The following is a 23,895-nucleotide window of genomic DNA, read 5'->3' on the forward strand; positions in this document are numbered from 1 at the left end:
GAAATCACTTACACCATTCAGTGACAACCCAAGTGACCAAGTCACTTAAACCTTCCAGACCCCTTTTTTGCTCCATTGCTATGAGTTCTCTCTGAGGTGGTCAAATGATCCAGGGATGGAAGTACCCAGGGTCAGGGTCCCCATGGAAATAAATGCCCTTGGGGCAAAGTGAGGAGTGAAGAGGTGAATATATAAATGTATAACCATGGTACACAGCATTCCCTGTTCTTCACTCACACCTAGCAATCATTATTGGAACCAAGGCACCCGTGACGTCCAGAAATGTGACAGAAAGGGGTGAAATGCAACTGCTCCCAATCAGCAGCTCTATGGCTGCTTTTGAACCCCCACGTCCAGAAGCCATGGAGCTTTGCCCCACCAGGGCAGGACCAAGCACTGTCGTCCTTCTCCCTCTGGCTGTCTCAGGCCAGCTCAGCCCGGCAGCCCCACACCATTGTCAAACTCCTGGTTTAACTCCCATCTATCAGATAAATTATTAACCTTGAGAGCTTGGAGCTCATTCAAGATTTCTTCCCCACCTCTTTTCTTCTTTTAAATGCCCAACATAATGAAAGTGAAACAGTAGTGGAGTCTCTCCAAGGAAGCAAACAGGAGAAGGTGCTGGAGGTCTCAGGCAGGTGGGGACAGGCCTTTATTTCCCACTTCCAAACACCCTTTCCCAGAAAGTGAAGGAGTATGGAAAGGAGCACCATGCCCAGAGGGAGCCTCTCAGCCAGCGTGGGTGTGTGGGACGGAGCTCCAGGAAGCTGAGGTCAGAGAGATCACCCAGACCTGTGCTGTGGACCTGTCCACCCACCATCACATCTCCCCAGGACTTCCTGCAGCACGGAGCTGGGTTTGGTTTCTGTGGATCACTCCTGTCTTATCCCAGATCACTGTGAAGAGGACTGGTTCTGTCAGTACCAGGGTTTGTACCCTTTCTCTTTCCTTGACCATGAGCTTATGGTCCTCCTGCCCTTTTCTCACCCCTTCAGATCACTGCTCTGGCCACAGACCCCACCTCTGCAGGGTCTGAACTAGGGATTCAGCCCCCTTCCTACTCTTCCTTCCCTCTTCCTTTCCCTTAAAATCCCTGGAAAATGGGGTGCCTTCCCTTCCTTCCCACCCTCTGTATGAGCTGTGATGGGCTGTGCTCCTAAGCAAGGTAATGAGTGATTAAATATTCCCTGAGGAGTTGGGATGCCAGGTCTTAGCTCCACTGTGTGGGGAGCTCAACAAAACATGGGAAGGCAAAGGCCCTTCAGTTTATAACCTGTGAAATAACCATGCACAAGGGAGTGAAAGTCTGGCCAGACTCAGATCAAGGAAGGCTGAAATGTATTTCCAGAGTCCCAGCATATTTGTTCACTATAACCATACTTCGGTGCCCAGCTGCTGTGAGCTGGACAGATGAGAGACGTGCAGTTCCTGGCTGACCTCAAGCCATAGCTGTTTGTAATGATTTAACCTGATCTCTGAGCTGCCTTGATCCAGCTGTGGGGAAATGCATCATTTTCCATCCTCAGAGCTCTGCAGTGCATGTCACTGTTAGCTGGTGACCTGGTGAGAGCCCTTTATAAGGAAGGGAAAGGAAGGCAAAACTTCTCCCTCTGTCCCCTTCCCGAGCAGCCAGGCCAGCCCTCAGAGTGGGCAGCGGGGACCTGATATGTCTTGCAGAAGGGCAGGAGCTGAGCAGATGCAGGGGGTGTGCCTGCAGCATGCCAGGAGCATGGACAGGAGCTCTGCTGTTGAAATTGAAACCTCCAGCAGCATCCCCTGCAGCTCACACAGGGGCTTGCTCAGCCCTCAAGATACCCATTCTCAGCATGCCAGGTTGCAGTGCTCTGAGGTAGGATGAGTGATGAGGAACTTCACTGCATCCTACAGCCTGTAACCATGGCGATTCTGAACGCAGATTGCTGTGGGTTTGATGGAAGGGGCTAGAGCAGAGCTCAGCTACCCACCAGGGACCACTCGCTCCTAGGCCAAATTCCAGCAGGGCTTGAGCAGGGCAGAAGCAGCAGCATGACCTAAAGTTGTTGCATCCACATTGGAAAGGGTTAACATTTCTGCATGGCGGGAAATCCACCCAGAAGACTGGAAAGTAAAAACATTCTCCCTTGCCCACCAGAATGGTACATGTACACAGACTTCAACATCTCTGACATTTAGAGATCCTTTGGCACTGGAGAAATAGCTGCCACTTGGCTGATTTATGGACTTAGGTAGAGCTTTCCAGAGCCACAAGCAGGTGTCTGTAAGTAAAGAGTTAGTTTCAGTAGCTACAGGCTAGAAAACTTGCTCTGTCCTTGCATTAGGCACAGATTTTCAGTCCACAACTGACTTTGGAGATACAATAATACCCTGTTCTGAACCTCTCATCTGATTCTGCTGTTCTGTGCATTTCAGTGATTACCATCAGCCTGTTTGGAAAACCCCTTGTTGAAAACCAAGATGAATACAAATACAGAGTTAGACTCAAGGAGCATGGCCTCAGAACCAGGATCTCCGACACAGAGTGCAGGGAAAAAAAAGATGGAGGTTGTTTCTGAACTGAGCAGCCCAACCTTCCATAGCATGAACAGCAGGTTATTTGAAAGAGGTATTAAAACACTGTTAAGCATCCGGAAATCAGCACGAAGTCTGAGCAAAGAGAAAGGAAAAGAAGGTACTGGCACTTGGAAAAGAAAAGGAATTTCTTTGCGATTCCATAAGAGCTATGAGGAGAACAGAACCACAGATTGTAATGGTGTGGAGGAGACTGGTGAGAAGACAGAACAAGAGCCCATTCAAGGAAAACCTCTTTCAGGTAAGAAGCAAAACCACCAGTGTAACTTGCTTGGCAGGGCATATGTAATCTTCAAGCAATTTACATTTTGCAAGTCTTGGGCCCAATATAGGTGCTAAAGAACAGACATCCCATTTCAGGGCAGAGACAACTGTCACCCATTGCATGAACTCATCCATCACACATATCAGCCACCAGTCTGCTGAGCACAGTTTGGAAACTGTTGGTCTGACAGTAATCTAGAAGTGCAATGTGGGCTATTCCTACGCCATTGCCTGCATTGAATTTGTGGAATTTCTGCTCTTCAGCTCTCAGGCTGATGCTCCCCAGACTACTCCGTGGGTTGTTGTAAGGCCTTGATGAGGAAAAAAAGGCAATTTAATATGATCTGCTTTGGCACCTCCACCTTGGTTCCTAATCTTAGAGACAGCCTTGCACAGGGACCTCCATAGATACTTTGCTCTCTTACAGTGACTTTCCCTCTATTCTTCTCACAACAGTGGTGCTGCAAGAATTTGTTCAGTTTGTTTTCCTCAGGCTGGTTACTCTCATGTGTTTTGTCAGCATTACATAGATAGATCTTAGTCAAATTATAACTCCCTTCATCATAACTCTCACCTTTCCCCACATGTGGGCAGACTGCAATGACTTTGATCTTGGTTTGACTACCATTCTTTCCTGCCTTCTCAAGGCGGAGGAACTACAGTGCATCCACCAGGAGATGGACTGAGGTGGGTCAACATGGAGTGACCTTTCCTCAGCCTAAATTTCTAGAAAGAAATCCTTGGTGTACTGCGTAGAATGTCATGGGGATCAGATAAGAGGGCTGACACTGTCTCACTATTATAATCTGCTCTAGTGTGCCATTAAGTTACTTATTGCTTTGCACTGGTATGTTTTGAGGTTGGTAAGCTGGATCTGAGCCCACAAACTTTCTCTGTCTGTTCTCAAAGGGTCACAGATGAGGAGCCACAGGAAACATTACCATTCCTTCTCCTGCAACAAACAAGCCAAGGAATTTCATGAATAAGGTCCACCCTATGCCAAATAACTTGTGATTGGTCTAGACTAGAGCAGCTCTGTCAGAAACACATCCTATCCTGAGATAAATAGGGCAGGCAGTGGAGATTCTATCATGTGCACCATTAAGCTGCCTAATGGTTAATTGCCTTTCAATTGTCTTCCCTAAACTACCAGCTGGCTGATCTTCTGTTGCTAAATTAAAGATCCATTTAGCACCCAGTATCACCTCCCCGAATAATTATCCTAGATGGTGATTAAATGGTGTTTTCTCACTTTGCTAAACAGAACAGAATGTATTCCTTTAGTATCTCGCTGCAAGCACTTGTGCAAACACAGGTTTTATATTTATTTAGCTAGAAGAGACTAAGGTAATTGGCACAATCTCCTTCCCTTCTGAGTGCAGAAGCAACTGTAACTCCATGTAGGCACTCAAAGCCTTGTGCATTATATGATGTATCAATAGTTGGGTTATTTGGTGCATATGATATAAAATCTGTGTGCAGACAAGCCCAAGTACACAAATTATGGGCTATGAACCAGTCCTTCATATCTTCTTTGAGTGCTTTCTGATTTTTCCAAGTCTTTTATATGTTTATGTCCCAGAACAAGTGGCCACGCACACAAATAATACCCTTCTCCTTCTCTTTAATGTTTGCCTCTTGCCCAGTATCACAGTGGGCTCTCCTGTCCAGAGCAACTGTTATGATGCTGGAGATAGTAAGAGTATCCTAGGGTCCCCTGAAAAGCTAACAGTGCTCCTGGGTCTCCTCAACACATGGCAAATACTTCTTCTATTACTGGCAAATAGGCAGTGGTTCTTGCACCAGCAAGGTTTTGAAAAAGAAATGAGAAGCTCAGTAGACCTCAGCCACTTTGGGAGTGATAGTATTTGCTGACTTCCCACCAGCCTCAGCCAACACCAGCCAGTACTGGTAGTGAGTGCCAAAAGAAAAGAAGGGGGGAAAAAGCCCACAGGAGACCTGAGCACCAGGAGGAAGCACCAACAGGCTAGGATGCCCTCCAAAACACACACCTTCCCACACCATCAAGGGACATCAGTGCTTACCCCTTGGAAAATAAACATCTCTGGTGACAGGCAGTGTGTGGTATCTGATTGTAGGTGTGATATCTGACCCACGAGCTCAGAAGGCCCAAAAGGATCTGTCCTGCTGTGATCCTTCCCACTCCTCCCATTGGACCCCTGGGCATTCTTTCTCCATTCTCAGGCAACATCTGGAGCATCCTTTCAGCCAGAGGTGGTATGGCCAGTTCAGCAGCAGAGCTGTGCTGAGCACACTGCTATGCTGGCAAACAAGGGCATCCCTGCTAAAGGAAATCCTGCTGGGAGGATACATCCCAAACTGTCCCTGCTGCCAGTCCCACTTCATCACATTGACAAAAGGGCAGAGCCAGGGGAGGTATTATGGAGCCACAGACCCCAGGGTCCCCCTGTGCAGCCTTAGCACCCATTGTTTAAGATTTTCCTGCAGGCTATAATCAGTTTTTTAGATACTTCCAACCTCTGAAACCAACAGTTTAGAGGTACGGCTCAGTTTGCAGGCTCTTCCACTGCTTTCCTCTCCTGTGTCAGAGAGGAGGTGGAGAGATCAGGAGGGTCAGTCTCGGGGCTACTGCTGGGACCTAGATACTCAAAGCAGACCTGCAAGCTTCCCTGTGGCACACGTTGCCCTGTTACCAACCTGTCAGTCACCTAACACCTGCTTTGTCCTGATCCCTTCCTCTTTCCTTTTTGCAGTAATGGAAATCAATGAGCTTATTCAGAAAAGGCAACTTCTGGAAGCATTTGCAAGCATCAGGTACTTGGAAGATGAGACTATGGCTGAAAGAGATGCTGACAAATACAAAGATAACCCCCAGGAGTTTGAGCGGAAATCCAAGGATGTGGATTTGCTCTATAACTCCATCACAAATGCCATCCAATCCATTGTGATGGGAACACTGGAGCATCCCACTGTAGAGGACACCATGCTGACCTCCCTGGTGACTTTAATTGCCTGGGAAGAAGCAGCTCATCCTAACACAGGCAACCCTTCTGGTCCTGGGTCAGACTCGCTTGGCAAACCCAGATACTGGAGGGAGTATTGGAAGAAATCTGTCAGGGAGAGTGCTAGAAAAAGGGTCCTGAGCATACCTATGGCATCAAAGGAAGAAGAGAGTTCTTGGCTTGATCTCCACTTAAGTTTCCTCCAGAAACACCTGACCAAAGACTTACTGAAAATCAAGTTATCAGTAAAAAAGTGCTACCCAGAGGAGTACCAGGTGTGTGACATGTATGTGAAAGCTTTTCATGAGGCCATCGCCTCCCACTTGCAACATCTCTCCCAGAGATCACTGGAATTCCGTGAGCTCTACATCTTGCTCAACTGGGTGGCCAACACCTACCACAGGTAAGCTGCTGCACTGGCCACTCAGCCTCAGCCTCCTCCCCAGCTAATTTCAGTTTTTCTAAGCAAGCAAGAGAGACACGGTCATTCTACAACAGAGCCCGAGAGCTAATCTATCAAAGGGTGAGAACAAAGGTTTCTGAAGGGAGAAGCGCTTGCTGCTTGTCACAGGTCTAAATTAGCCTGTTTTCTCCTCCCTCTCCCACTTGCTCTTCTCACATGCCAGGAAGCTCCTCTTTGCAGCTCTGCTAAACCTGCTCCTTTTCTGCAAGGTCCATCAGCTTCTAGGTGACATTTCCAGGAACCTGGGCGTCAGCCCTGCCTTCTTCCTGCCTCATGAAAACTGTGGTGCATTTAGAAACAGGCCACGTCACTACTTCATGTCACTCAGGGGTCAGAGTTATCTTGAGGAAGTGCCAAGACATCACCCTGTGGAATTAACTACATTAAAATAAAAGTTCTGGCTCAGATGTGTCCACTGGGAGATCCATGCTTTTTAGGCCTTCTTAAGGCTCTTTGTAATTCAGAGGTGATTAAAACGTTCTAGGATGTGCATAGATATATCAAACATCATCCTCAGGGCAGCCTGGGTGTGTGCATAATTCAAACAAATAGGAAAAAAAAAAAAAAAAAGAAAGAGAGGGGAATAAGCTCCTCAGGTATACATTTGAGTTGATCCTTTCAGTCAGGGCAGAGTGTTTGTATTTAAATCTGTGGTGTCCTTTTAAATAAGAAGCAGACTGGGCTTTGCAATGCTCCACATGTGCAGATGTTCCTCTCTGGGCAATCTGAACCATGATTGCAGAAACATTGACTCCAGGACACTATCAGCAGGCTGAGCTTTTTTTCTGCTGAACAGTCACTCTCCAGCAGTGTGACCTTGTACAGTACAATCCTCACTTGGCTCTAAACCTAACCGTGGGCTCAGCACTGGTTTGGCAATAGGATCCTTTTTTCGGTGGTTGAACAAGCTATGTGTAGGACATAGCATCTGCATTCTCTACAACTACCTGAAAGGAGGTTGTAGGGAGGTGGGTGCTGCCTCTTCTCTCCAGTAAATAATGGTAGAACTGGAGAAAATGGCCCGAAGTTACACCAGGGGAGGTTTAAACTGGATATTAGGAAGAATTTCTTTACTGAGAGAGCAGTCAGGTGTTGGTACAGGCTGCCCAGGGAGATGTATACACCACTATCCCTGGAGGTACTTAAAAACTGTGTAGATGAGGGACCTCATGACACTTCTTAATGGGGATAGTGATAAACATATTGATAAATATATTTTGTTTATTTTAGGGGGAGAGGGAATATTGACAGTTGGATGCAGTGATCTTAGTCTTCTCCAACCATGACAATTCTGTCATTCTGTGATTCCTTGCTAACCGGGTGACTTCTTGCAACTTACTCAAGTGAATGAATGTTTATTCTTCTTTCTCCTCTCCACCTACACTGCCCTGAAAGATGCAATGCCTCCACAGTCCATGGCAGATTGCAGGGGTAGGACATTCAATTGTGCAGGTTAATAATGGCATTTTTCACCCCAGAGGGAGAAACACAAGCTCTCCCTCCCTCTCCCTACCTTCCAGCTAACCAGCTGGCCTGATTACACAGCACTCCAGAGGAAAGTGTGTGGCAAAGTCCAATGTAAGCTGAGTGCACTTTGAAGCCAGGATCTGTAGCTGCACCACCTGTGGAGGAACAGTGGTGGGGCCACGTCCCACATCCCATGCACAGGAGTGCCTTCTAGAGGCTGCCCTGAGCAGACCAGGACCTGCTCCACCACCTCCCTTTGCATGGGAATAAAGGGCAGGGAAAAACACCAGGCTTGACATAAGCTGGGATGTGACACTGGCGAGGGGAGATCAGCTCACCCCATAGCAGAACGCTGCTAGAGGAATTATATCCTGAAAGGCATCTTGCAGGCTAGTGGTCAAATGAATCAGCTTCAGGTTGTTTATTTTAAAAAAGTAAATTCTCATAGCACTTTTCATGTCCAAACAACTCAGAAGTCTCATGATTTCTAAGGTGGGCTGGAACCTTAGATCATTTTGATTTTGAATAATTAGGATTTTGAATAGCAAGGGAAGATTTTCTTGTTAAAGCTTGAAAACAAGCATTGCAATTGAAGCTTTAAGTGTATTTCTCACGGCTCAATAATTATGTAGCTCATGCCATATGAATATTCCATCAGTTTACTCACACTCTGAAGCAACATAATTTGTTCCCTTTAATCTTTCCAGTGAACTCTTTCTGGGTCACCCTGATCTCAAACCAGAAGTTAAGACAGAAAACCTGTCCCTGCTGTTAACACCAGGTGATTGGGATCAACTGAAGAAGAACTACATCACTTCTGCAAAGGTGAGATTTTGTCCTTGCCTCCCACATGACCCCCAGGGAGATTAAGGATGCCCCAACCCTCCTGGACAAGGTCTTGGACAACTTCATCATGGTTCCTAGCCCCACCAGGTGCTGATCCCTGCCATCACCACACAGAATGGCCTTTAATCAAAAGCAAAAAATCCTGAACACTAATTCTGTGCCCAAAGCAGGCCATGAGCTTGAACCTGGATGATCACAGAGCCTAAGGGACAGCACCAGACCCATTCAGTGTGGCACAGGCATACCAAAAGGTCATAGTTGGGTTTCATCATATTGAATGTATTGTGAAGATAGCTGTAAAGGAATTTTGGCTGCTACACATAGTGCGTGAGCTCTTCCAGCACATTTGAGGTTCAATAGAGCCAAACAACTTTGGGTTTATCCCCAACAGAGGACTTCCCTATGGTTCAGCTCCTCCTAGGAAGACCCTTCTGCTGTTCTTTCTGCTGTCCTTGACTTGGACCATGTATAAGACAGCATGCTTTCCTGGCACTTTCCTAGGCTGAGGATTTCCTTGCTAATCATTTCTGAACCAGTGCACTGCTGAAGGTGAGCTCAAGGTACTTGGCTGAATAAAATTGGTATTGCTCCATCGTGCTGGTGAGAGATTATTTTGTTTCACTGGCAACAAGATTGATTTATCAGCCAGGACTGAAGATTCCTGCCTCTTAACTCGAGTGGCTGTGCCACCAGAAAGGACCAGTTTGATCTTTAATCTCACCCTTGTGCATTATACATGCTGAAGGACTTTGCAATCAAGTAGTCAAACAGCTGACACATTAATTCCCTTCCGGGAGAGCGATTCTACTTTGATTTGGGAGTACCTTGTCCCCAACCAACACAGCTCCTGGTCTCTCCTGATATCCTCTGCAGACCAACAGGGTCTGGGGCAAGACCTTTGACTCTGCTTTACCTTTCTGTGCCACATACATGAGCCTTACCCACGTGCTGATGGAGCAAAATGCCACAAGCCTCTCTACTCATGCTTGCTTCATTACCCTGAGCTGCATCTTTCCTTCCTACATCTCACGTTTAGGAGGAAATCAAAAGCTATTTTGGAAACATCCTGAGACTGGAGGTCACAGGGAAGTGGGAGAAAGAAGTTGATCCAGAAGAGATGGAAAACCTCTACCACTCCTCCCTCTCCTTTGATATTCAAACGGTATTTAATTAGCTGGGGCAAAGTGTGGGGGGCTCTGTGGCTCCAGGGAAACGGGATTGTTACCTTCTGGGCTGAGGTGCCGCCTCCTGCGATAATTTATGTTAGTCATGCACCAGCAGAATACATTAGAGCAGAAATTGCCATTTATTACAACTTCCAGCTCTCCCGCTTGCCTTCTCGCTGCAAATTAAACCTGCTGTCAATTGTGTCAGCAACATAATAGGCAGCTGATTTTAGAGTCCTTAAATCTCTTTGATTAGAAAGAAGAAAGAGAAAGGGGGGAAAAAGGCAGAAAGAAAAGGTTTGTTAGAAAAACGCCTTGGCTGAAAGGGCTGTGGCAGTCACAGAAAGGCCACAGGCAGTGACAGCCACTCCAGTTTAAACAGTACAAAAACCAAAAGTTCCCACTAGCTTTAGGGGCTACAGGGTAATAAATCTAGGAGGGCTTTGGATTTGTTCTCCTTACTCAAAGGGTTGAGTCATTTCAATTAAGTAATGCCAAAATAAAGAAAGGGAGAGAGAAAAGGAGAAAGGGAGAAAGAGAAAGAGAAAGAAAGAGAGAAAGGGAAGGGGAGGGAAGGGAAGGGGAGGGAAGGGAGGGGAAGGGAAGGGAAGGGAAGGGAAGGGAAGGGAAGGGAAGGGAAGGGAAGGGAAGGGAAGGGAAGGGAAGGGAAGGGAAGGGAAGGGAAGGGAAGGGAAGGGAAGGGAAGGGAAGGGAAGGGAAGGGAAGGGAAGGGAAGGGAAGGGAAGGAAAGGGAGGGAAAGGGAAGGGAAGGGAAGGGAAGGGAAGGGAAGGGAAGGGAAGGGAAGGGAAGGGAAGGAAATAAATCAGAGTTTTGCCTGCTGCCACGACTCATTTTCCATAAAGGAATATTCCACATTGTGTGATCTCTGGGAAGGCAGGTTTGAAATGGACTCACAGATGGGTATGATGCCTTGGGAAGCACCGGAGCGGGGCCACAGCCTGTGTCACTCCAGAGAGGCAGCTGGGGCTGTGGGATGGGAATTAGGGAGAAGCCCCAGTGTGAAAAAGATTTTGAGGTGATGGTGATGGATTTTGATGGGGCTCCATGGAGCCCCAGTATCACTCCTAAGGAAGGGGCTTGTGTGGACTCCCAACAAGGGTGTTTACAGCCACCTTCAGCATGGGGACATGGACACAGCTCAGCTCCCCTTGGGATCTGGGTTGGGAATTGATCCGTCCTGCAAATCTCCCCAAAGGAGGAGTAGAGCACCAGAGTGGCTCAGTGCTACAGTCAATACCATGGCTAACTCAGACAGTTGAAGGACACAGAACCATTAAGGATAAATGATTATGCCACAAATCAATTTGTGCCTCTTGGCCCATTCTGGATTATTATTTTAAAACTGCCAGAGAACAATGAGAAATGCCTGGCAACAAGTTGGCTGTTTCCCCCTTTGCTAGGTGAGTCATTTTTATTAAATGAAGATGCATGAGAGTCTTGTTAAGGATGCTTCACCCATGCTTGTCCCATTCACTGGAGTTTTTTTGTGCCCTTTTCTAGATCATTGGAGAGTACATGCAGATATCTGGAAAAATCAGCAGAAGCCTGGAAAGAAAAATGCTTGAGCTGTGCCTGGCAGAGCTGCATGAATTCATACCAAGGTCATCACTGATCTGGGCAGCACAGTCCTTCCAAATGAGTCCCACACTGGTAAAAAATCAGGGGAAAGGTCCATGCACTGGGCCAGACACTGGCACGGAGCAGGCATGGGCCTGCTCCTGGGAGAATGAGAGATCACAATGAGCCAGATAATGACCAAACTTCAAAACAAGTTGGAGGGAGTCATAGACACACCCAAGTGGGACTCCTGCAAGTCACATACTCTGAGGATGGAGCTCCAGGAAGGACCTGCTGGCTGAAAAAGGATGGGACCACTGAGGTCCCATCCATTTGGTACCTTTCTGACATTGGATGCTTGTCTCTTTCAGCTTCAGCCATAAGCAAGCAGCAATTATGGAGCCCCAGACTCAAAGCTTGCTTGCACCTCTGCTTGTCATCTGGGTGGCCCAGGCCTACCGAGAAGGTTTCCTTCTGCATCCCACAGCTTTGAGTACAGAAATGGCTGATGGGCTGAATCTCTGTTCCACTTGGGCAAAGCACATCTGGGCTGCCTTCTAAACCTTTATTAAATTAATCCAGTGCCCAAAGGACACGCAACCCTGCCCTTCTGCTGAGCTAATGTTTTCCTGTTTGGTAGTGCTGAATTATGGCCTCAGACCTTCTCCCTTGTGAAGTGCTCTGGGAATGCTCCAGGGAAAGTTTCTTGCTCACTGAGGGTCCCAGCACAGTGACATGATCTCCCACCCCTTCAGTGGAACTGGGTTTTGAGGGGTTCATGGCAGCTTGACAGAGCAGCAATCTACAGAGGAGAAAGGCTGTTCAGCATGAATCAATTCTGAGCAAGACTAAAAATAATTTCTCATTAACCTTTCAAGTTTCCCACCTCCGGCAGGCGCTGAGTGGAGTTTGCTGATAGACATTTTGCAGGAATGAGCGTGGGGAGCCCGAGTGCAACTTGCTTAGATCATGAACCCGAGGCGTGGCAGGTGTCCAAAGTGCACTAAAGGCAACACTTTCCCTTCTAACCCCTCATCCCCAGTACCCCAGAGATCTACACTTGTCTCCCATTCCTGAGCAAGCAGGGTAATTCAGATCAGCTGTTTGGCTTTGAAACCTGCCCAGGTTTTTCAAGAGAAACATAATACTGATGTTTCATTCCTTGTTTTTATCTTTCCTTCCTCCTTTCCCCCCGCTTTTCTTTTTAAAATATTTTCCTTTGTTATTTTTTAGTTTACTTTTTTCTTAAACAAACCCAAGATACAAGTGGCTGAGGCCAGCCAAAACAGGTCCCTTTACCTTGACAAAGAATGACCCCATCAGACAAAGCCTTTCTGAGCATGAAGCCTCCTGCCAGCAGTGCTGATCTGGCTGTAAACAGCTGTCAAAACCTTATGTAAAAGCTGTGCTACATAAAAATCAGCCACCCAATACACTGCACTGAGGTTATAGGGGAAAGATATAGGTGTGCTGCTCTGTTTCTATTCTTTTTCTTTTATAAAATCAGACCTCAGGTAAATCCTTTCCTTGTGTGCTTAGGTGAGCACATATTATTGTATTGCCCCAAAAGCCAGAGAAATTAAGGACTAGACTGATGAGCGTGAGTACCAGTGCCATAATTAATCCCTCAGTGTGAGGAAAAAACAGAGATTTGGCATGCTGAGATCCCTGGCATCTCTCCAGAAGAGCTGCGTACCCGATCAGGCAAGCACACCCTAAGCCCATAATTATCTACCATCTATTCCACTCCAATACACACGCATGTTACGACAGCTGGAGAAAAATTGTCTGCATACAGAGGGGACATGTTGGGCCAGCCAGTGTGTCTCCTGACATCACCATGTACACAGAAGATGAGCTGTCCTCAGTCACTTCACCATGAGCATTACCTGTGTGTCTTCTCCCGTAGGTTTGGGGAGAAGTTCATGACCACTGCCCAGGACAGCCCCATCTTTGTGCCCTGTTTTGTTGCCTACATCAACAGCTTCCACGACTTGATGTAAGTCTCTAGCTGAGCTGCCAAGTTGCTGGGGTCTGGGAGGCTGGCACATACCAAAAGGGAAGACCAAGATCTCCGTGGGGTGCCCCACGGGGTGCTCAACCTCCAGCCCTTCCTCACCTCATGGGGTGGTGGTCCCCAAGAGATGCAGATAAAAGCCACAGGGGTGAAGAGGCAGAAGTGTGAATGGATCCAGTGCTTGCGTGAGAGCTTTGAACTCATTTTCAGCCTTTTTCAGCCTCAGAGGAGAGATATTTTTTTTTTTTTTTTTTCCTGAAGATTAGCAGTATAAATCAAGAAACACAGTCTGATGGCTGGAGGAACACTGGGCTGGAGAAAACTCTGTGAAAGCACTCAACCTGCAAATAAACCCCTGCCATGGCTGCTGGAAGGAGGAATTTCCTAAGGCTTTGCATGTGTTAAGAATTAGTTATTTAAAGCTGTGCATTGAGCAGGCTTCTGATGAACAGGTATACCCAGCAGCTCTGGCTATCAAAGAGTGCCTCCAGTAGAGGGGCAATATCTCTGTAAGCAGGACAGTGCCAGTCAATGTGTGTCCCAGGGTCTGGTCCACCAGCCCAGTGATGGGGCAGGTGGTGACCCCACCCCACAGCTGCCCTCAGTGCCACCCCAGCCCTCTGGTGCAAGTACCATGGGGAACTGGGGCTATTCGTACAAAACCTGCCCCAGGAGGATGATCTGCAGACAGGCAGGGACGTGGGCCTGGGGACTTTTTAGTATCTGGGGTCAGCCCTTGAGATGGGATCTCCAGCCCTGCAGATGTGGTGCCCACTGACACGGGGCTAAAGCCTGGGGTCTGGCCACCAAGAAGCTTGGGGTGTTACCTCCATCCCATGCTGCTGCATCTCTGCCCAGCATCGTCTCTGGACGGGACGCTTTCTGCCAAATATTCCTCAGGAGATGCAGAGGATTTCTCGTTGCCGTGTCTCCCAGGAGCCGACAGCTCCTCCGCAGTGCGCACTACCGCCGGGAAGTCTCTAGATGGCATGGTCTCTCCAGCAATGCTAACCTGGCCGAGAAGCCGCCTACCTCTGCCTTCCTCCTGCCCCTCAGGAAAATTGCTCTTCCCTGCTGGGGACTGGAGAGGTAGCAAAGGGAGAAGCCGACTCGGGCTGGGAGGTGGCAGGCGTTTGGGTGATGGATTGGCTCCGCTGGGTTCACTCCTGAGTGGAGTTAAATATGACATTAGGAAGAAATTCTTCACTATGAGACTGGTGAGACGCTGGCACAGGTTGCCCAGGAAAGTAGTGGATGCCTCCCTCCCTGGAAGTGTTCAAGGCCAGGTTGGATGGGGCTTGGAGCAACCTGGTCTAGTGGGAGATGTCCCTGCCCATGCAGGGGGGCTGGAACTAAAGGATCTTTAAAGTACCTTCCAACCCAAACCAGTCTATGATTCGTCAGCCTGGGGTGATGAGCTGCTGAGCAGACATAGGTGACTGAACAGCATGATTTTTGCAGATGCAGAAATCTGGTGCAGATGCACCCAGACTTCAGGTGTTAAGTGGGAATTATGGACCTGAGACCCTAGTGTGGGGCCAGAGAGATGCTCTTAGGTGTTTGACAGTGCTGCTTGGGCAGCCTCAGATGTATAAACCACTGGGCAGTGGTAGGAACCTGTTGTGCTCTGTGGTCACAGCAATGGACATGGCATGCCCAGGGAAGTTTGGGAGCCATTTACATTTTGGTGGTGCTGCCTCAGTTTCACCTGGGGCATGTTACAGCAGGGCAGGAATAGGTAGTCAGAAAAAAGCTCAAATCTCTCCATGCCTCTGGAGCCCACGCATACTTCTGAGGATTCCTTTAACCTCCCCAAAGTTGCTTTTTCTTCCTCACTAGTGAGAAACCTTGCAGAAGTACTCCCTGTCTCTAGGAAGTTCCACAGGTTTCAACCCCCCTGGTTCACATCTCAGCTGCTGCCAATGGATTTGAGTCAGCTGAGCTCTGGGGTATGCAGAGTCAGCAGCTTTCCCACTTCTAGCTTTTTTTTTTTTTTTTTTTTTTTAATTCTCCCTTACACCATAATCCCCTCAGTGCTCTCTCAGGTAGCTGCTCATCATTTAGCAGAAGTGTTGCTCAAGTGAAAAAGTAACCAGCCCACGCAAAGGCTCCACATGGCTGAACTGTCCCACCTGATGAGGAAATAGGTGTTTTTTTAAGTACAGTTACTCAGTTGTGATACATTTTCAGTGTATAGGATTGTGCAAAAAGAGTCATTACTTTGACCCTTCAAGTGTTTCCAAGAGGAAGTACTAGACACAGAAATTTATTTAAAAGTCATGTGCAAGATGCCAATCTGGATAAAATGCTTAGGGCAGTGTAATAGTTTACATTTTAACATTAACCCATTGGTCATGTCTCTCTCTTTAGGTCAAGGTTAGAAACAGTGTTTAAAGTCAACACTGAGGAACTGTGGAAGATTTTGGCAGATCTGACGAGAAAATTCAAGAATATTTTTTTTAATAAGTTAAAAGCAAAAGCACAGGTAAGAGGCTCTTGGCCACATTATTTACCAAATAACAAGACCTATGTGCAGGACCATTGTGGCAGATGAGGGCTGTTGCCCTTCCCTTGTCTCACTAACCTGACCCCATTTTGCAGTTCATAGTGTTATGGTCACTCCATAATGCATTGTAGAGCATTCCTAAAGCTTGTAGAGATCATCCTTAACCCAAGGGGACACTTCCAGCATCCTGGGAGTTTTTCCACAAATTATACTTTTGTTAAGCTGTTGAGTCGAGTACAACAGCAACCAAAATAAAAGGGTGCTTAGTGGCTTCCAGCATCTCAAGCAAACAGAGGAGGAAAGCCTTACCTGAAGTGAAGCACCAGGGAAGTCAGCTGGACACCCCCAATGGGATAATTTTCCTTCTGTCAGAAGATTTGGATTAAGCTTTTTGTCCCAATCCTTTTCAGTCATCCTAATTCACTTTCTAAATTACCAAGCAAACTTTCAGAAAATAGGACAGTCATGCAATTGCTCAAATCTAAGCCAAGCCTCCTTCTCCAAAGGGACTTTCCAGTTATTGCAGAGCTTGTCTTGGAGTCTAAGAGGCATAAGGGAAAATAATCAAGCCAAGGCATTGAGCAAGAGAGCTTAAATGTCATGAGAACTGAGAACAGATGAGGCAAAGCCCTCCAGTAGTCTGGGAACACAGCAGGGGGGACAAGTGGGGAAAATAATTGGGAAAGACATTGCCAAGAGTCTAGAGACAGAGATACTGAGAGCTAAGAGAAGAAAAGTACAGAAGGGATGTGCCAGGCAAGGGATGTTTTGAATTTGGCCCATAAGGGAGAGTCTTCCAAATGCCACCAAAAGCCTTTAGAAGATATTGCTTTGCTTCTATAAGGAAACAAGGGGAACAGCCCACCGTGGACACTTGGTCAGAGCACCTTGTATCCAGGGCAGATGAGAAAGAGTGGCATCACTCCCACATCATCACAGATCATGAGGCATCAAGATGGAGATGCTGACAGCTGCTATTCCACACACACACAGCAGCAGAGCAAAAAGCAAGAGAATCCCAGTAAAACTTTATGCTGACACACAGGTCTGCAGGGAGTACAGACAGCCACCTGTAAGTGCTGTGAGCAAGAGGAGCTTGATTTCCTTGTGGAGTCAGCTGGAGGCGTGACAGATTACTGGACTGATTTCCAACAGATCCACTACCCAAGTGGTTTCTAATACCCAAAGCTGCTGCAAACCCATGTAACTCTAGTATACATGGCTGCACACCACAGGCTGTTCTAGCCATGCCTGAGTTTCCTTTGATTAACATCCACATCTCTTTCCTCATCAATTTTCCAGTAGGGACACAAATTTATTTACCTAGGAAAAAAAAAAAAAAAAAAAAAAGCACCTCCACCTCCTGCTCAGGGAGTATTGCTTCTCCTTTCTGCATTGGGGTAGCTGCTGAGAAAGGAAAGATGTGGGTCTGAATTCTGGAGGCTGGAGATAGAAACCCAGCCTGCTCCATGTTTCTGGTGCCTGCCACGACTTCATGCAGAGTGAGTGCACCACTGGTGCTCCATGCTTTTTGGCTTCAGCCCCCCAAGCAGGCATACAGCTGGGTGTCTTTGGCTGGCACATCAGCTCGTCTGAGCATTACCAATGCCATCAGTAAGCTGATCATTTTTTTCAGCCACTCCTAAAGAAAATCCTGACCAAGGACTGGATTTTGGCAAAGGAAAAGCCGGACTCGCTGGCATTGGCAGTCTCATGTTTCTCTGAGCACCTGCAGCACATGAAGGAGCCCATGGGTCAGGTAGGCAGATGGTCCCATGCCTGGGTGTAGTGATGCTGGGGAAGCCCCACAGTTATTTTCAGTCTGTGGTCCAGCCTACAGACAGCTCTCCTGGGGTGGGGATTTTTTAATAACCGTGGGGACGGCTGATGCAGCTGAGTTCAGCTATTACTGTACTTCCAGGTTAGAATAAGCAATATCTTTCCTTTCTGTAGTTTAAATATAAGAACTTATTTCTTTAAAGATAACAAAAAAGCTTTGGTGAACATTACCACAGCCACTTTCACATCTATTGCAGTTGTGAAATAAACTGGTAGGTCATAACAGCTCTATATTTAAAACCTGCAAGCATCATCAAAACCTACTTTTAAAACAATCCCAAATTATGCCCCTTTGCTACTGAGGAACCCGAACTGCACACACTATTTTCTCCTGCAAATACAGGAGCTATTTCAGGATGAGGACAATTTCCATGGCATTCCCCTGGGCACTGCCACTGCTCTGTGCTGTAGAAGATGGGAGGGGAAGGGAGCTAGGAAAGGGCTGGGAGCTGCCAGCTCCCTTTGCAGGGCTGGGCAGGGCAGGGTGTGCTGACAGGGTGCTACCTTCAGGTACCATCTTCTCTACACCCCTAGCTGCTGCTAATAGCATGAGGGCTTTCCCTGCCCTCTCTCACTTCTGTGGGAACCACAGAAAAACCATGAAGTTTGGTTTTGTTTCACCAGGAGCTACTACAGGATGTTCATAAGTATGTGGTGAGAGAATACATCAAGCAGGTTATCAAACACAGACAGAAAATGAACAGGGGGATGCGGCAGAAAGTGAGTGAAAAGATGAACCAGGAAGCCAGAATCCTTAATGATAGGCTCATGGATCAGGTATGTACATTCCCTTCTGGCATTCCCTGTCTGCCCCATTCCTGGAGATGCAACATCCCTGCTTGGCTTCCCAGGGACTGGGGAGACAGGTCCTTGAGGAGGGGAAGACTTGAGAAATGTAAAAGTACTTAAAAGAGAGCAAGGGAGGTGGTTGCTGGTGTGGCCTTCCAGCCTGGTGGCTACTCTGCAGGAATGGCTTGTGCCTGCTCAGCTGGCAGCCCTCCCATGGCAGCCCCTGGTATTTCACACACAGGCACTGTACACAGGGTGGTTCATGTGCTGTAGGATCACACTCATCCTGTGACAGCTTCTTCCTGGGCCTGTTCCCTTGTTCCATGGGATGCACCTTGTCTCTGAAAGATCCCTGCCCTGGGTACAACTCATTCAGATGAGTCTGTCAAGAAGGTCCATCCAGGCACACTCTCTGCATACAGGAGGGTGATGGGAAGAAAATTGTGTTTGCTTTCATGTTTTGTTACTAGACAACGTCAGCCTGGAATTTTCAGGGAAGGTGAAGCTGAAATCACTGGGTTTCGCAGAAATTCAGGAGTCTGGGGCACTAAATCCCACTGAGACAGATCTCTCTCAGAGACCAGGCACACAAAACTCTTAGGCAGCAGGAGGTGAAGTCCCTGGCATCCACAACACCCTGCTCAGGGTTTACATACTGAGGTGCTCAGAGCATCAGGGAGCACAGTCAGGCCCCAGCAGAGATCCTGAGGGTGCTTTGCCCTCAGTGGCCCCAGTGCTATTTCAACCATCACCCTGCTACCCCACACATCCTGACCCCACTGTCCTCCCTGCACCACTGCTGCCTCCTACAGTACCAGCAATCCCTGCCCTGCTCTGTGCTGCTGAGAAACAGGCATTTTGTGGGTGCTGTGTTCCCCCCTGACATCCCTGTATGCCCCCTCCTTTGCAGGGCTCTGACTCTGAGTGGCTCCTTCCTGCCATACACCACATTGCCAGAATTATAGGGGAGAAGAAAAAAGATAAGATCAAGGACTACATCCAGGAGCTGTGCCAGGATTATCCAGATATCAGGTACATGAAATGGGCAGATTCTAGACCTGCTGGGCCAAGTTCTTCAGCTTCTCTTTTCTGCTGGTTGCCATGAATTAGAGGCCAAGGTGCCAGCAACAGGGCAAATCCCTCTTTATTTTGCTTTTGTTATAGCTCTACCCTTTCATATTTTCCTCTGTCTTATAGATCTTATAATGCACATGAATTACCTCAAAACCATTTTCATTTAAGGACAGGACAGGATAGGACAGGACAGATTGGGATAGAATAGGATAGGATAGGATAGGATAGGATAGGATAGAATGGGATAGAGTAGAGTGGAGTGGAGTAGAGTGGATCAGAGTGGAGTGGAATGGAATGGAATGGAATGGAATGGAATGGAATAGAATAGAATAGAATAGAATAGAATAGAATAGAATAGAATAGAATAGAATAGAATAGAATAGAATAGAATTTCTGTTGGAAAAATGCTACAGTGATCATCTAGTCCAATTGCCTGACTACTTCAGGGTTGTCCAAAAGTTAAATCATGTTCTTAAGAGCATTGTCCACATGCCTCTTAAACACTGAGAGGTCTGGGGCACTGACCACCCTCTTGAGGAAGCCTGTTGCAGTGTTTGACCACCCTCTTGGTAAAGAAATGCCTCCTAATGTCAATTCTCAACCATTTCCAGACTTGTTTCCCTGTAGAGGTCCTGGTCACTTTTCAGGCCATGACAAGTAGGAGCCCAGCTTTCCAACTTGCAGGCTCCAGTTTGGGAGCATATATTTTGGCTCAGACTTCAAAGGGCAGCAGACTGACACAGTTCAGCTGCAGCTTCTGAAAGGGCCTCAACACAACCACTAAATTTTGGAATAAATTGCAAATTCTTTCATTTGTACTTTCCATTTGCTCTTCCAAAGCAGTATCTGCAAAACATAAGGCTTCAGGAAAAGTAAACAGAGTGACCAGCTCTGTTTATGGCTAAGCAGCTGCATATCAGAAATTACCTTCTGTTCCACAGATCTTCTGTCAGCCATTGAGAAGGACTACCAGTGGTATGACTTGCAAAAAGTTCCATTTTATCAGTCACTTCAATGAAAGACCAAAGGTTTTGTCACCGTGTTACACAGGTCCTTCTGGTTAATATTTATGTACTGAAAATAAACAATAAGTTTAACAAATAGGGTCAAACTCTGAAGTGGACTCTCAAATATTCAGAAAAAATGACATTAAGTACATTTTCCTCTTCCTAAAACTGAGGCTCAGAATTTTTCATACATATATTTAACTTGAGTGGGTCAGATACTCTTCGGGCTTATCTTTGTGGGGAAATACAAGGGATAGACTTCAAAAAACATAGGTTTGTAGGTGAACACACCTATCCTAAACACACACACACACACACACACACAAAATCCAAACCAAAACCAAAACAAACCCACCAAAAAATAGGTGCCTTAGTCACAGTGGCCAGCCTGAGGTGGTGAATGTAGCAGTGCCTGTTCTGGGAAGGATGAGGGAGGTCAGTGATGGCTAACCAGGCTTAGCTATTTGAACATAATTTTCCAGGCAGAAAAGCCATTTACAAGGCTGTGATTTTCATCATTAACCTTAAAGCCAAGACAGGTTTTAAGGCTTGTCCTTTTGGTTGATCTATTTCCTGGCTTTCCACTATTGAGTAATATTATTTTTAACAATTAAGTTTTGAAAAGGAGGTGGAACCTGCTGGACCTGCACTGCTTCCTGTTCAGGTCTCTGTTAATTCTTCCCCTGCACTCCTGGAGACATTGCTGGATTTGTATATACAGAGATTACTGGAACAGGGAATGTTTCCTAGTTGGCTTTCCCAGCTCCAATCTAATTAGTGCCTGTCAGCTTCCTAAATATTAGCATTTCCCCTACTCATTTCAAAATAATCATTAAACAAAAGGTCTGCAGCCTCTCAGGAAAATTTGCAAGAGACAAGTGTGTGTGTGTGGAAGTGGAGGAGGAATTCCCTAAAGCCTCATCAGCAGGAGGGTGTCCCAGCAGTGCAGGGTGGCAGGACCTGACACTGACTCGATACCTCCAGAGCCTGCAGACCCCTGTCCTGGTGGGTCCTCCAGTGCAGCAGGGGAACCTTCCCTAGCTCTTTGCCATGGCCTCATTCCATCTCCAGCATGTCTGTCATGGCTGGTTTCTCTCTCTCTAGGACTGAGCAAGATCTTGTTTGGTTTCTGCAGGAAGGGGCACATCCTGGCCATCCTTGAGCTCCGGGGGCTGGGGCGCACCAGGAGAGCAGCGATTTGTCGGCAGGGCTATCACAGGCTGGAGAGCCCTGACAGGGAGGAGGGCAGCACACTCTTTGCTGAAATTGATGACCCCGTGAACATCAGCTGCTTCTAAACCAGAATCAGTGGTCAGCATCCTCCCTCCTCCCATGCTGCCTCTACAGCATGACCCAATGTCTGCTACCCCACCTCATTCCTCTGCAAACACAACTTATTCACTGCCATGAGAAAAGGAGAAGTCTTCCAAACTTGTACTCCAAGTTGAGAAACCAAAGGCAACAGATGAGCACAGATGCTGACCTCCTGCAAGAGCTCCTGGACAGCAGCTCCAGGCCAGGCACTGTGCCCACCCTCTGTTCAGTTCTGATTTTATTGCCATGAGGCTGTTTTGTTGATTGGTCCAAGACTGAGTCTCTCTTTGGAGAACAGGCGAAAGCCAAAAGGAGTTCACTCAGAGCTGTTTTAAAGGCTTGGACTGTGTGTTGTGTAATTATACAGCAGCAGAGCAAGAGTCTCCTTCACAATTAGTGTCCCTGAGCAACTGAGGGGCAGATCTTACTCAGGGATGTGGTAGCACCCAGGCCTTATTTACTTCCCCATGAACGAGCTGGTCAAGCTGACATGACACAAGGCTGGTAACGCTGTGATCTGATGCCACAAACCACTACTTGCCCGAGGAGGAAATCCTTGGAGTGTAACCAAACCCCACAGATGGAGTATGCGGCGTGTGGACTACTCTGCAGTGCAGTATGGACCTCATGGTGCTTGTGGGGTTTCAGCAGATTTTCCTCATTCATGAGCTGCCTTGCAAAACTCGTGTTGGACAGGAGACCTGTTGGTGCCATCACAGCCTCTCTGTGTGGGCAGACATGTCTGGATTGGACATTCCATATGGTGGGAGGCTCCAAGTACTCCTTGCCCCAAGGAAAGGGGCCTCCATGTCCCTAGACTATTTTCTTGAATGGTCAAATGTATTTCAACAAATCTGGTACAATGTGACTGCAGTAGGAACCCTAATGTGAGGTGGACAAGCATAGTGCTGCAGATTGGATCTTCATCTGGTGTAAACCAGCATCAATCCATTCATGAGCATAGAACATCAGCTGCTTATCTCCATGAGGGATTCAAAGCATTACATCCAGCTTCTGCAGGGGGACTAAAAGAAACAACCAGCAACCTATGGCTGTACAAATCTGATTTTAGTTAATCCAATTTATTCTTTGTGTTGCCTTCTGCAGGAATTATTCCAAGAGTCTGTACAGAGTCGTGTATACAATCTATTACTTCATGTGATAAATGTGGACATGGCAGAGCCTGGAACACTGATTTGTGTGCTGTGGAGCTGTTCTGGTTTTGCTGGGACAGAATTCTAAAATAATTTTTCCATTCAGAGAAACTGTAGTTTTGAGAATGCAGACTCCAATTCTGTCAGAACAAAAAAAGAAAGGTGCTCTGGTATTCAGGGTTCCACAGTGACCAAGGTCAAGAGTAGTTCTGAATCATGCAGGTGCAGTGGGCTGGGAGGACTGAAGACCAGGACAGCTGACCCAAACTGGCCAACCCAAGTATTCCATACCATAAAGGTCACCTGACTATAGATAGGGCAGTTTGCAAGGATGTCCAAAAATCCATGGCTTCTAATACAGCTGCCTTCCTGAGGTCTCCTCTCTCTCTGTGGGGCTGGCAGTGTTGGCATTCAGCCTTCTCAGCTAGAAGCACACAGCTCATGACTACACTCTGGAGCTAAGTATAAGTTTGTATCTTACATTAGCATTGAGGTTAATATTAGTTCATTATTGTTATTCTATTAAATCTGGTTTTGTTTCAACCTGAAGGTCTCCTTTCTTCTTCATGACTCCCCCTCTTGGGTGAAGTCAGGTGACAAAACAACCATCCAAACCACAAAAAAACCTTACAGCACCAGTAGTGAGCCTCTTTTGTTTCCTTTGCTTCCAGTGTAAATTGCAGACCAACTGAGCAGCAGATGTTGGTGACAGTCCAAGGGAGCTGTAGTGATGGATAATACAGAGTGCACCTTGAATTTGTATTAATCATATGAATTTTTTTTTTGTAAGGTAGACCTTCACAGTCAAGATGAGGTGCTTTTCTAAAGATGGCTTTGAAATATCAGGTATAAAATGAG

General features: G+C 47.0%; 1 protein-coding gene across 1 annotated transcript; it reads left to right on the plus strand.

Moving 5' to 3' along the window:
* The first annotated feature begins 477 nt into the window (after positions 1 to 477).
* Positions 478 to 23,549, plus strand: EXOC3L4 (exocyst complex component 3 like 4). Its single transcript, XM_008500017.2, has 12 exons — positions 478 to 928; positions 2,410 to 2,809; positions 5,568 to 6,219; positions 8,454 to 8,571; positions 9,629 to 9,754; positions 11,281 to 11,381; positions 13,247 to 13,336; positions 15,725 to 15,839; positions 17,497 to 17,619; positions 18,324 to 18,476; positions 19,399 to 19,520; positions 21,705 to 23,549. Exons 2-12 carry the CDS (start codon positions 2,455 to 2,457, stop codon positions 21,865 to 21,867), a joined length of 2,118 nt encoding a protein of 705 aa, XP_008498239.2. The 5' UTR covers positions 478 to 928; positions 2,410 to 2,454; the 3' UTR covers positions 21,868 to 23,549.
* Positions 23,550 to 23,895: the final 346 nt, after the last annotated feature.

Source organism: Calypte anna, chromosome 5A (assembly GCF_003957555.1).
Source record: "Calypte anna isolate BGI_N300 chromosome 5A, bCalAnn1_v1.p, whole genome shotgun sequence".
NCBI lineage: Eukaryota > Metazoa > Chordata > Aves > Apodiformes > Trochilidae > Calypte > Calypte anna.